The sequence below is a fragment of the Callorhinchus milii genome, unplaced genomic scaffold, assembly GCF_018977255.1.
Source record: "Callorhinchus milii isolate IMCB2004 unplaced genomic scaffold, IMCB_Cmil_1.0 Scaffold1, whole genome shotgun sequence".
Taxonomy (NCBI): Eukaryota; Metazoa; Chordata; class Chondrichthyes; order Chimaeriformes; family Callorhinchidae; genus Callorhinchus; species Callorhinchus milii.
Genome location: NW_024704742.1, coordinates 5880886 through 5894976, shown reverse-complemented (window position 1 = coordinate 5894976; position 14091 = coordinate 5880886). Strand labels below are relative to the sequence as shown.

The following is a 14091-nucleotide window of genomic DNA, read 5'->3' as shown; positions in this document are numbered from 1 at the left end:
TGGGGTGAAAAATACATGATAATTATTATGTGTCACATTTTTCACCCCATGACTGAAAATGTATTTCTTTGTTTGGAAATAGATACTGGTGTCTGACCGGTGCTTTTTATTTTAATTTTCACCTCATCTAGAGCAATGTTTCCTATGATGTATTCTATCACCTGAGTCCCATCCCACAGAAACTTCTACGTAGAGGAGAGTGACGATATATAAGGAAAGAGCAACAAATATAATTAGGATGGATAGCTTCATTGGAGGAGCAAAACAACAACAACTTGCATTTATATAGTACCTTTGTGCTTGACTGTGGCGGAGTCTTATCCAAAGTCGGGGAGGTGGGGGGTGGGGGGGGGAGGGGGTAGGTGACCGCCAGCACGATCGAAAGGGAAGGTCTTCAGGCGGGATTTGAGAGTGGGGAGAGAGGAAGAAAGTTTCAGGGCATAGTGGTTGAAGGCATGGACACTGATGGTGGAGTGGAGGGGATGGGTACAGACAGGAGGCCGGAGCCAGGTGAGGGGAGAGTTAGGGTTAGGTAGCGAGGTGCGAGGGCATGAAAGGATTTGAAAACGAGTGAGAGGGTCTTGAAATCGATCCGTTCAGTAATTGGGAGCCAGTGGAGCTTGGCTTTGGAAAGGTGCAGCCGGGAAGTGACTAAGGCATGGACGAGGGTTTCAGCGCAGCTCATTTTGATTTGGGAATCGCGGCTGGAGGAGGCGAAGTAGATTTGTGTGTCAACCGCATACATGTGGAAGTTTACCCCGTGTCTGAGGAGTACATCGCTGAGAGGGAGCACATAGATAAGGAAAAGAAGAGGGCCAAGGATGGAGCCCTGGGATACACCGCAGGTGACCGGGCGTGGGCCAGAGGAGAAACCATTTGCTGAGTTGAAATGCTGGCGGTTGGTTAAGCAGGACCCGAACCATGCAAGTGGGTTCCACTAAGGTGGATGAGGGAGGAGAGGCGGTGGAGGAGGATGGTGTAATCGACTGTGTTGAATGTAGCGGAGAGATCCAGGAGGACGAGGAGGCAGAGGGAGCCCTGGTCACAGAGAGAGAGAGGACGTCACTTGGTACTTTGACGAGCGCTCTCTCTCTGCTGTGATTCCCGCACTTTGGTTCCCCCTCCTGTGTGTTTTTGCTGCGAGTACCTCCATCCACAGGGGGCAACAGAAGCCCTGCATCTCCTTTCCTAAAGATATGTCTAACTGGACCAACAGCTGGCTATTCAAACACATGGAGGCGTTTTGCTGGACCTTGCTGTGCGTGAATGACTGCCACGTTCATCGACAACTTGAATTTATGTAGCGCCCTGCACTTTTACGTGGGGCAGCGTCTCAAAGTGCTTAACAGTGGCTGAGCTGGTGGGGGGTGGGTTGGGGGTGGAGGGCGTTGGGTGGGAGGGAGGAGGTTCACCTACAAAACAGTCACTCCACTTTACAGTGCATCCACTGTGAAGCACTTTGGGCCATCCAGTGTGAAGAATGTTACGTCAAATGAAAGGATGATTATGATTAAAGCTCGGAAATTCACTCTCCTCAAGGCACTGGACTCTGTTGGGAGTGTGATGCGATGTGTTTTCTTCAGAGACGGAGCGTTCTGCTTATTAATTGTTTGCAGCGGTTGTGTTCCACCCAATACTTCCTTGTGAATGTTTTGACGGCACTGCAGGCAATATATTTGCCGTGTCCGCACCCTGTACTGGTGAATCACAATGGAATGTGCTGCAGAATGCAGCAGCAAGAGCCAATGTTATGATCTTACTTATACATTGCAATTGGAAGCATTGGCAGTGATGTTGTCCAGACACAATGGGTCAAATGGATCCCTTCTGCGCTGAAGTCTGTGCTTATTATAATGGACGCATCATTAATTTACTCTTTCTATCTCTTTTTAATTTGGCAACATACCAGCCACACTGTGCGTTAGATCACTCAAATATTCGATCCGCGTATTCTATATCAGGAAGCACATTAACCGGTTAAGTTTTGGATTGTATCTCACGAATGTCACTTAATTGAGGAATTATTTTGCACAATCCATTGCTATCGTTGTTTGATGTTCAAGTACAATCGAATTTACGTTGATATCACGCCTCTTACACTAGAAGGACATCTCAAAGCACTTGTCAAGCTGGGGGTGGGAGCTGAGCGGTATGCAGAGGCAAAAGTCGTTGCTGAACTTTTGGCATTGGTGCAGGACATTAATTTAACCATTAATAAATCCAATACTGCATCGGAGCTTGAGCCAAGACTACTTGAGTTGAAATTCCCAAGGACTTGAGGCTTGAACCCACAACCTTCTGACTCTGAGGCGAGAGTGCTGTCAACTGAGACGGGCTGACATCTAAATAGGCCGCGTTGTCATTTTATCTCAGGTTAGCGAGCCCCCCGTATTTTCTATTGTACAAGAAAGTAGCTGAATGAAGTAGAGTCTGCACGTAGAATACATTGTTCGCTCGAGAGATTATTAGAAAGGAAAATTGCGCTACTGCTGACTCGGGTTGTTGTTAACCAGGGCAGGACCTCTCTGCTTGTGTGCTCAAACATATGCCGGGAACGCAGTTCACCAGGTGACATTGCTAACGATCAAAAAGTACACCCGGATTAAATCCTAAGCTTTGAAACGCCAGCTGCACACGGTTTGCCATTAGGTTACAGTGAATATAAGCACGCGCTGTTTCAAGTGGATTCATTATCAACACTAAACTGACAATAAAAGTGTTGCTGAACTTTTGGCATCGGTGCAGGACATTCATTTAACCATTAATAAATCCGGCCGCCCACCCCTACAGACACTCTTTCTGTCTGATACTGTCTGCAACATGTGAAAGTTGAAGATAAAATCCCTCTTTATGCCTGTAATTTATTTTTATTTGATATTTAAATAAAATAAATGTTATTGTAATTTATTTCATTGACAATTGAATGCGTAAAATTGTCATTCTAATAATTTAATTGATTGAAGGTTAAAAACACCTTTAACCTTTATCCAAATTCACCCACCGGGACAGTCTGTAACAAACACCCCACCGCACCCCCCACCCCCACCCCACCACCAAAAGTAACCTATGAGAAGTGTCAGTCTGCATTTTGCACTCGAGAGGAGCAGAACTTAATACATCACTGGAGCTGCAGAAAAGTGAAAACATGTGTTTTTTTAAAGAAACTTTCACTCTACATACATAGGGGGTGTTGGGGGTTGGGTGGGGGGCGTTGGAAATCCTTCTGACAGTCGTGTGTGTGTGTGTGTGTGTGTGCTGTGCAGCTATCGAGCTACCTTTGCTTGTGATCCTGACTGTTTATGAGGCAGAGGCAAGGCTCTGGCTGTTTGGCAGCTGTGTGTGAACATGTGGTTGTACTCTGAGCCCTTGACGTCAAGCACTGCTGGCTGCTGGGGCTGTGTGTACGAGCAGAGCTGAAGCCACCACACACACAAGCAGCGCAAATGCAAACATCCTGCCATCGCAGCAGCTCTGAACGCACTGCACCGCACTGCACTGCAGCGAGAGCAGGGCTCACCTCCCAAGAGGAAAGGTTTTTACCGACCAGTGGATGATGCGTAAACCTACAGCCCTGTCACTGTGGCTGACTGCTGGGACCTTAGTCAGTTTGGCTGCAGCGCAAGTATGTTTAGCTTTACCGCTCGCTTGCCTTTCGGGCTCTTCTTATTCGATGCAAGAAATGTTTTAAAAAAAAAAGTGTCAAAATGGCAAATTGAACGTTGCTGAGTTATGATGGATTTCAGAGAAGCCTGGGGCTGGGAGGGAGGGAAGGAGAGAGGGAGGGAGAGAAGGAGGGAGAGAGGGATGGAGGTTTTACAAGAGCACCTTTGTGTAAACTGTTTTTTTTTTTCTGTTTTAAATCGTACGTTTTGACTTCAGTGCTCAGTTATACTTTTTTTTTATTCATTCCCAACAGGCTGCAGTTCAAGTCACTGACAGCGGAGGAGGTACGTGGAACATTTCTCCCTACTACTTAGTTGTGTCTGATTTATTCTTGAGACTTCATTTCTGTGACCAGATCTGAGAGTGAAGCGAAGGTAGATTTGCGGGCAGTGTGATTTGCGCTGAGTCAGGCTGTGTCTCACATTGGGGGGCGCAGACGGACACACAGACTGTCAGACGGACACACAGAATGTCAGACAGACACACAACCACAACAACTTGAATTTATATAGTGCCCTCCACGCCGGATGGCGTCTCAGAGCGCTTTACAGTAACGGATGGCGGGACCGAGCCGGGGGAGGGGGGGGCGGGAAGGTGACCAAAGGTACGGATGAAAACAAAGGTCTTCAGCAGAGACCTGAAAATGGGAAGGGAGGGAGCGAGACGAAGGGAGTGAGGAAGGCAGTTCCAGAGCCTCGGGGCTTAGTGGCTGAAGGCACAGCCGCTGAGTGTGGAGGACTCGGGGGACAAGAAGGAGGCCAGATCCGGAGGAACGAAGGCAACGGGTACTGTGCTGAGGAGAGAGGAGGTCAGAGAGGTCGGGGGGTGCAGAGCAGTGCAGGAATTTGAAGACAAGGGTGAGGATCTTGAAGTCGATCCTTTCTGGGATAGGGAGCCAGTGCAGTCTGGCGAGGACTGGGGGGATCGGGGAGCGGAGTTTCGTGCGGGTGAGAATGCGGGCGGCAGAGTTCTGAATGAGTTGGATTTTATGGATGGTAGTGGATGGGAGACCAGCGAGGAGGGCATTTGAATAGTCCAGCCGAGAGGTGACAAAGGCATGGACCAGCGTTTCACACAGAGACTGTCAGATGGACACAGAGACTGTCAGATGGACACACAGACTGTCAGACGGACACACAGACGGTCAGCGTGTTGCAAGGCTCTGGGCCTCAGCCTTGACGGCTCACAGCTGCTAAAGTTGGAAAGTCTTTGAGACGTCTCGAAGACGTGATAAGGCGCTCTATCAAACGCAAGGACTATTATTATTATATCATTATTATTGTACCATCCTCTGACTGACGTGGCATCTGTCTGTTTTGACTGCAGCTTTGCGGAGGTTCTCAGAGCGGCCGGGGGGGGAGTACGCTTTCATCCGGCCGCTCCGGACCGACTCCCGGGGCCACTTCGTGTCTCATCTGGTGTCCGGCTCAGGCGGGAGGAGGAGGCGGGAGAGCAGCGGGGAGCAGGAGCCCCCCTCCAGCACTCTCTACTTCAACATCAGCGCTTTCGGCAGGAACCTGCACCTGAGCGTGCGGCCCAACCAGCGGCTGGTGGCACCGGGAGCCACGCTCGAGTGGCCCCGAGATGGGCAGAGCCAGGAGGAGGCAAGCAGCTACCGGGAGCCCATCCGCAGGGGCTGTGTCTACACCGGGGGCATCACTCATATCCCATCAGCGACTGTCGCCATCAACAACTGCGACGGACTGGTGAGAAATAGCACTTTAACTGAACCCCAAACCTCCCCCGCTCCCCTCACCCACGCACCACCCCACAGTCCTGGGTTACAGAGCTTCAGCCTGGCATAGCAGCGGGTATCCATCCAACTGTGAGTAGGAACAGGAGGCCAGTTAGCCCATTCAGTCAGTTTATTAGAATAGATCATGGCAGATGTGTTCCCCAACCCTCCATCCTCACTCACATCGCCCTCTATCTCCCTTAATTCTTCATTTCTTAGGGTTATACTGTGGTTAGCCTGGTACTAAGCCAAGAAAAGTTGTAAGCGGTGAGGAGGATGGCAGCAGACCGCAAGAGGACGTAGACAGACTGGTGAAATGGGCAGACATGTGGCAGATGAAATTTAATGTGGAGAAATGCAAAGTGATGCATTTTTGGGAGGCAGAATGAGGAGAGGCAATATAAACTAGATGGTTCAATCTGAAAGGATGGTTCAATCTTAAAGGGGATGCAGAGAGACCTGGGGTTCCACAAAAGCAAATCTTTGAAGGCAGGTGGCAGGACAGGTAGATAAAGCTGTTAAGAAAAGCTTACGGGATACTCGGTTTTATAAATAGGGGCATAGAATACAAAAGTAAGGAGGTTATGATATTTGGGACAAATTTGCAGGGCTAATGGGAAAGATTTAGGGAGTGGGATTAATTTGGACGGCTCTTTCAAAGAAACGACATGGACACAATGGGCCGAATGGCCTCCTTCTGCGCTGTATAATTCTATGATTCTATAACTTCTTAACTTGGGGCTCCTGAAACAATACAATACTCCAAATGAGGTTTGATCAGTGGTTGGGCCACAAAAAACTGGTTAGGCCTCAGCTAGAGACGGTGTTCAGTTCTGGGCACCACACTTTAGGAAGGATGTCAAGGCATTGGAGAGGGTGCAAAGGAGATTGACCAGGATGGTACCAGGAATGAGGGACTTCAGGTATGAGGAGAGGCGAGAGAAGCCGGGATTATTCTCCTTGGAGCAGAGAAGGTTAAGGGGAGATTTAATAGAGGTGTTAAAAATTATTAGGGCATTCAATAGGGTGAACAGGGAGAAACTGTTTCCACTGGCGGGTGGGTCAGTAACCAGAGGACACCGATTTAAAATAGTTGCCAAAAGAACCCGAGGGGAGGCGAGGAGAATTTTTTTCACACAGCGATTTGTTCAGATCTGGAATGCATTGCCTGAAAGGGCGGTGGCAGAACATTCGATAACAATTTTTAAGAGAGAAGTAGATAGCTATTTGGGGAGGACAAATTTGCAGGGCTATGGGGAGAGAGCAGGCGAGTGGGATTAATTTGGACGGCTCTTTCAAAGAGCCGGCATGGACACGATGGGCCGAATGGCCTCCTTCTGCGCTCTATAATTCTATAACTTCTTAACATGGGGCTCCCGAAACAACACAATACTCCAAATGAGGTTTGATCAGTGGTTTATGTAACATGAGTAGCATTCCCTCACTTTTATATTCCAAACACTTTATATTAAAAGCCAATCGTGTTACTGTGTTAGCGTAATTGATTGATTTCTGCCCTGAAAAACTAGCTTTTGAACTACTTATGTGCCCTAAACATCTGCTCCTACGTGCTTGCTGTTTTCAATATATTCTCACCTGCAATTTGTTTGCCCAAAGTCACCTTCTGCCAGAGTTCTGCCCACTCACTTTCTCTGCTGATTTCCTTCGGCACTGACCAGATATTCTGATTTAGAGTCAGCAGAAGCAGGGCCAATGGAAAATTGCGGAAATATTTGCCAAAAAATGCAGGGAAACTGGAACTGCACATTGCGGGTTGCTGATCAGTGCTATTGACAGGCACATTTTACTGTTAACCTACATGTTTGTGCCTATATGATTGTTTGGGAGGAGGCCAGAGGTGAGGGAGGAGGCCAGAGGTGAGGCCCCAAGCCTGGCAGAGGAGCGAAAAGCCGAGTGAAGCGGTGGCTGGGAACCTTGTGCTAATGTAAATGTCTCCCCCGTAGTGAACCGGGTGGCTTCCGCGACCAATCTTCCTCTGTGAGTCCGGGTTCCCTCTTCTAAGGTGTAACTTCGATAACGAGAGTCAACACGACGACAGGTTCTACCACTGCTTTATGTAAACAGCAGAAGCGTCCGCCAGACTCCTGTGTCACTAAAGGACTGTGACGTAGGCTCAATCTGCGTATGAAAATCCCCCTCCCTCCTGATTTAAACGGAGAAGCATGATTAAGTAAGCTCAACAGTATTTTATTGGAGCTTCTCACCACCCTATGCTTTACTTATACCTCCCGACAAATCGGATAAAAATGACGCAACGGGAATAATAAAATGCAAAAGGCACAACAATATAAAGGAAAGCAGGTCAATGAACACAAATAATAAGGTGACAAAAGCAAGTTGTTGTGTGCTAAACACAGGAAGAACTGCTGACTACTTTGAGAAGGAATTTCTTATACCTTATCTATATTTTCCTTGTCTTATCACAGTCAAAAGCATGTTATTTAAGCTTATTTTTTTTCCCCTCAAAACACACATTCACTGCAGTTTGCAGTATATCCTGTCGAGCGCTTTGGGGTGTCCTCCCAATGTGAAAGGTGCTAAACCAAATGCAAGGATTATTATCATTATTTATTTTTGACTTAATGCCCTTGTTAAATCAACAGCATTCTACTTTTCAACCCAACAGCTTTGTTTTGATTGGAACAGACTGATAGAAAGGAAAAGCACAGAAGATGGAATTGTTTCAAAAATGCTTCACTGAGAATACAAAATAAATATATACCACAAGGAGAGAGTTGCAGCAGAGAACGGTGGAAAGTAATGTGAGAACAAACTAGGGGAAAGAATAAAACCAATCTTCCCTCTAAGATGACTACAAGTGGAGAGGAAATTAAGAGACTAAGGGATTGCTGAAGAGAGCCAAAATATAAATGGTGATTAAGATAGTAGGGAATGTAGATCACAGCCAGAAAGCTCTTGCCATAGCAAATATACAGTTAAAGAAACAATAGAGCCCCTTTGATTCCCGGAGTGGATATGATACCAAATTTTGTGGTAATTATACAGTGGAACAATGTTAGAAAATGCTGTCTCACAAGCTGAATTTCCTTATAGGGTGTATGTGTATATAGGGTGTTTATAGGGTTCATGTTGCAACAGGGCGTTGCTGAACAGTAACTGAAACTATAAAAAGGAACAGTTAAGAGGGATCATATGAAACTTTATTACGTTGTGTCCCAAACGTGAGGAGCTCCTAACCAAAGAAATGTTTTGATTGGAACAGACTGATAGAAAGGAAAAGTCATTTCCTTTGGTTCATTCTATAGAAATAACAAATATAATAATAATCCTTGCATTTGATATAGCACCTTGCATTTTGGGATGAGATCTCGGAGAGCTTTACAGGATTTCTAGCGACTGTATTTTATAGGCAAATGCGGCAGCCAATTTGCAGACAGCAATGCCTCACAAATGGCTGGAAGGTGAACAACAATATTGTTTGGAAGTTGTATTGTGTGTGATGATGATTTTTCAAAATCTCCCACTTGAACCAATGGCCAAATTAAGTGATATCATTTCTGTGCACCGGTTTCAAAAATCAAACTCGGTATAGTTCTCTTTTTATATATTAGAGTAACCGAGAAACAAAAGCTAGCATTTAATTATTTAGTTCTCAACTATATAGTAGACTTAAGAGGCCAATAAATTCAAGAAATAATAGAAATAGGAATCAATGGGAATTAATAAGAGGCAGGTGAGAAAACCTAACCGGCTTTTTTTTAAAGAGTTAAACTTCAATCAGAATGGAATACTTTGTGCGTTGCAGAAGTTGTGAGATGTTTGCCTCCCAGCTCCAGGTTATAAGAATAATAATTCTTGCATTTGATATAGTGCCTTATCCATGTCTTCTAGACATCTCAAAGCGCTTCATAAACTATACTGTAAAGTGAATTGACTGTACATTTTGTGGGCGAAACGCAGCACCAATTACGCCCAACAGTGTCCTACAAACAGCCGTGGATTGAGTAACCAATTTATTATCATTTTATTTATTTTATTTTTGAAGGGATTGTTAGCCCTGGAAAAACAATCCTCCAAATGACTAACAACCGGGTTCCAACTTACTGCTCGGTAAATAGGAGCATGTGGAGTAAGGAAACTTGCCCAATGTTTTGCTCTGCCCCGGAATCGAACCCAGATTTCTCACTTGTGAGGCGAGTGCTCTAACCACTGAGCTAATGTGAGGCGAGTGCTCTAACCACTGAGCTGAAATGGTCAGTCTTAGTGAGCGACTGGCCAAGCTTCAAAGTATTAGGGAGGATGAAATTTGTATAACTGAGGTATTAGAGGAGGCCGTCGTGAGGTGCAGAGTAGGAGCGGAATCCCCAGTACCGAGAAGAGGTGGGTGGGTCTTAGATATAACTCTGGAAGTTGTGGTCAGATAACGAAGCAGGAGAAGGCGTCCCTGGTGCTCTCAAACAATTTCTCTCCTCTGGAGAGAAACGACATGGAAACCGAAGGGCTGACCGAAAAAGCCAAGGATGTGCCATCCACCGAGACAATCCAGCAGCTTGTCGGAGAAGGAGGGGAAAAGAGAAAGAAAACCAGACACGTTGTGTTGCTTGGGGTTTTGATGATTCAGTTCACAGATAGAATTCTGGGCAAACCAGACCCAGAAAATTGGAATGCTAAATTGCTTCCCGAGTTGAGGATCTGACGTCCCAGGTTGACACAACCTGGAGGGAGCAGGTGAGGAACCCATGTGGGAAGAAATAACATAGATAGAAGTAGACCAGAAGTCCCACATGCTAAAATACAGGTCGTTAGGAAGGAAGCTTAAGGGAAAGACCTCAAGTTGCTAGTGAGGAGAGATAGAGAGCAATAAGGCAGACCAATGCGTGGCTAAGGAATTGGTGTAGGAATCAGGTTTTAAATTCCTCAGACAGTGAGGCGTCTTTTGGAAAAAGGGCACCTACACTGACCAGATAAGCTCCACCTGAACAAAACGGGAGGGTGGACCATTCTGGGTTGTGAGAGGCCTCGGTACATAGAACTGGGAGGTGAGATTGCCCTGGCACACCATAATCCACTTGAAGATTGAGTTCAAGGTGGACTGCATATCAATGAAATCAACTTGACCCCTGGACGCAAAGTCTTCAGTGAGAACGGGAATCACAACACCATTCAGTTTGCCACAGGCTTCTGGCACTCCTCATAGAGAGACTTGAATAGTTCCAGCGCTTTGGTTGTGACATTGGGCGTTTTTGCATTGTAGCTCTTTAATCATCCCATTACTCTCCCCTTGTGATTCACGAATCGCAAAATCCCTGAAATTTCGATAAAATTGTGAAACCAGGGATTTTGTGATATCATGTGATAACTTTACCGTAACGTATATAAACTCCAGTATTGAGGCACAAATGAGAGAGGATATAAAAAGAGAGGAGGGCAGCCTCAGAATCACTTTGGGTAGAATTAATAGTTGGCAAAAGAGGTAAACTCTTGGGGGTTTGCTATAGACCCCCAGGCCAGGGTGATAGCCTTGATCTGGAATTGTGGGGTGATATAAGGAAGGTGACGAGCAAAGGACCAATCATCGTAGTTGGAGATTTTAATTTACCAGAAATTGATTGGGATAAAGATGGGTCTATTGGTAAAACAGGGAAGGAATTTCTAGAGCAAAAGGAAGAGTGTTGTGTGACTCAGTTTGTAAAGGAGCCAAGAAGGGGAAATAACATCTTGGACTTGATTACGAGTAAACAGGGACAATCACATCTCCAACACAAAGTTGGGTGAGGGATTAAGTAACAGTGATCACATTTGGTATCACAAGGATTTGTCGAGGTTATAAAAACAAAAACGAAACTGTCAAATTTTAAGAAGATCAATTTAATGTGCTTGGGAAGTCTTGTCAGAGTAAGCCTGGCAGGTTTAAACATGACTAACGGAGCAGAGGAACAATGGAGCTTATTCAAGGAGGCGATTGGGAATGCAATGGATCAATTTGTACTCGTGCAAAGCAAAGGTACCAACCTTTTTCTCTTTGACCGTGCCTTCAGCTCCCCTCTCGACTCTCTCCTTCCCTCCCCTCACCCTGACCATTTCCCCCCAATGCTCGGGTCCTGACCCAACTGTCCAGCGCCTTGGGATGTCCTCCCGACGTGAAAGGCGCTCTATAAATGCAATCTTGTTGTTGTTAAAAGCACTCCTGCCTGGTTGGACAGTGCCACATAGCAACTTATAAAAAGGAAAAAAAAAAAGGCATTTAAGGCCATGGACTAAAATGGCACAGAGGAAAGACAGACTCATTACTCGAAGGCGAGAAGGCATGCCAGGATTGTAAAAAAGGTATCAGAATTGGAAAGAATTTTTTTGAACTGAAGGTGGCAAGAGATCTGAAGGACAACGATAAAGTTTTTTTTAGTTACACTGAAAGAAAACGAAAAACAAGGAATGGAATAGGGCCATTGTAGGTGGGATCGGGTGAGGACATGACAAAAGATGCTACACAAGCTGCAGAAGTATTAGATAAGTTTTTTTTTTGCCACAGATTTTAGTAAGGTGGAGAGGGGAAATTTATTGGATCTGGAAAGAGAACTGAATGGTATTGCAGACACTATACGCTATATACATCACTACCAGCATGGTTGCTGTACAACTGTGCGACTGAAGGTAAACAAATCCTACGGGCTGGATAAATTGTATCAAAGGTTCCTTAAGGAACTAAGGGAGGAAATTGCAGGAATTCTGGCACAAATCTGTCAGAAATCATTGAATCCTGGAGACATGCCTGGGAACTAGGGAAAGGCAGATGTTACTCCTCTATTTTTTTTACAGAAAAGATTGCAAAAATGACCCAGGAAACTCCGGACCAGTGAGTTTGATGTCCACTGTGGGTAAAGTTACGGAAACTCTTATTAAAAATAAAGTCATGGAGCATCTGGACGGTAATAAAATGATTAAAGATCGCCAATACGGGTTCATGAAGGGGAGATCCTGCCAAACAAATTTACTGTTTTTCTTTGACTCTGTGACAAAGGAACTCGATAAAGGTAAGGCAGTGGATGTTGTATATCTGGATTTCAGTAAGGCCTTTGATACAGTTCCTCTTGAAAGGATGGTACTGAAACTAAAGAAAGCGGAAATCAGAGGAAGTATCTTGCATTGGATATGTAATTGGCTGACCAATAGAACCCAGAGGGTGGTGGTCCAGGGAATGTCATCAGGCTGGGACAGTGTTACCAGAGGAGTTCCACAGTGGGTCTGTTTCGGGACCTCTTTTATTTAACATCTTCATAAGTGATCTGGAGCTAGAAGTCACAAGCACATGGGCTAAATTTGCAGATGACACAAAGCCAATGAAGGTGGTGGACTGCAAAGATGAACAGGATAGGATACAGGAGGACTCGAACAAGCTTGGGAAATGGGCAGATCGATGCCCATGGGAACAAAAGATCTAGGAAGAGACTATTATTTAAATAGAAACAAAGTACGTATGGCAAATGAAAAGGACCTGGGTCCTGCTTAACAATAATTTTAAGCTGTTGCAACAGTTCTCAGTGACAGTGAATAAGTGGATCCCAGTTGTTAGTCGATTGCAATTGGCTGCTGTGTTTCGCCCACAAACTATGCAGTCAATTCACTTTACAGGATAGTCTGTGAAGGGCTTTGAGACGTCTCGAAGATGTGATAAGGCGTTACATCAAATTCAAGGATTATTATCATTTATATATGTGTATATATATATAATGATGAAACACTGAGGCCCCAGTGCAGACACTTGTGGTATACCACTTGTCACTTTCCGCCAATCATTTATCCCTGCTCTCTGTTTCCTGCCAATTTCCAAGCCGTGTCGCAAGGTTACCTCCAATTCCATGTGCTTTCGTTTTTGCTAATAACCACTTGTGTGAACCTTATCAAATGAGTGCTTCTTGAGGCTGGATCAATATATTTCATTAAAAAAATGTCGAAAAGCACCTGAGACCTAGAATCTTTGAGGGATATGGGAAAAGTATTGCAAAGTGGATTTACAGTAAAAATTCACGTAAGTCGTATCAGTCGGGACTACAAAATTTAATGTGACTTATGTGTCAAACTGGGCAAAAGGGCAAACTTGTAATAAGTCGGATTTTATGCTAGTTTATTATCCAAATACCTAGTTTTTCGTGCTTGTTTCAGCAGAATATATTGTACTGTACTGCGTATACGGTACTTCATTACTGCACTTGGTAACTGTGCATGTGGTGACGGCAAGACTTTGGTTCCTGTGCTCGTTTCAAACATAATACTGCGCACATCTACTTCACATGGCAAATGCAGGAGCTAAATTACGAATTCGGGGATTTAGGATTATTTGGGAGCAAGAAACCATTACGATTCAGTCGTTTATCTGATTTGTAAAATCTGAGAATTGCAATAAAATCTGCAATAAAAAGTGTTTTTTTGGTAGGAAACCAAAATAATTCATCATGTGGAGACGACTCAGGCGAGTTTTATTAAAGGAAGTTGTTAAAAAAAAAACACAGATAGCATAACACAGACACAATGGCTGAAGGGCTTCCCTCTGTGCTGAAAATGTCTGTGTTTTTATGATTCTCGGGTATGAAGCTAAGCCGGTATTCAAGCTACTCTTCAATATCTATTTTTGTTTCCATTTTAAACTGTCAGCAACCAAAATCCCAAACTCACTAACAAGGGCAAAATTGCCCAATCTGTTGACTGCCCCCAGT

The 14091-nt window shown here is 45.0% G+C and overlaps 1 protein-coding gene across 2 annotated transcripts in view; it reads left to right on the top strand.

The window, feature by feature from the left end:
- Positions 1-3441: 3441 nt before the first annotated feature.
- adamts3 (ADAM metallopeptidase with thrombospondin type 1 motif, 3) overlaps positions 3442-14091 on the top strand; it is a 50700-nt gene continuing 40050 nt past the window's right edge. The window contains exons 1-3 of one of the 2 annotated variants that reach the window (XM_007898979.2): positions 3442-3622; positions 3917-3947; positions 4990-5369. In XM_007898979.2, coding sequence (XP_007897170.2) covers positions 3551-3622; positions 3917-3947; positions 4990-5369 — 483 coding nt within the window. In that variant the 5' untranslated portion in view covers positions 3442-3550. The remainder of the gene's footprint in view (positions 3623-3916; positions 3948-4989; positions 5370-14091) is intronic. The other variant, XM_007898981.2, reaches the window with a different exon arrangement.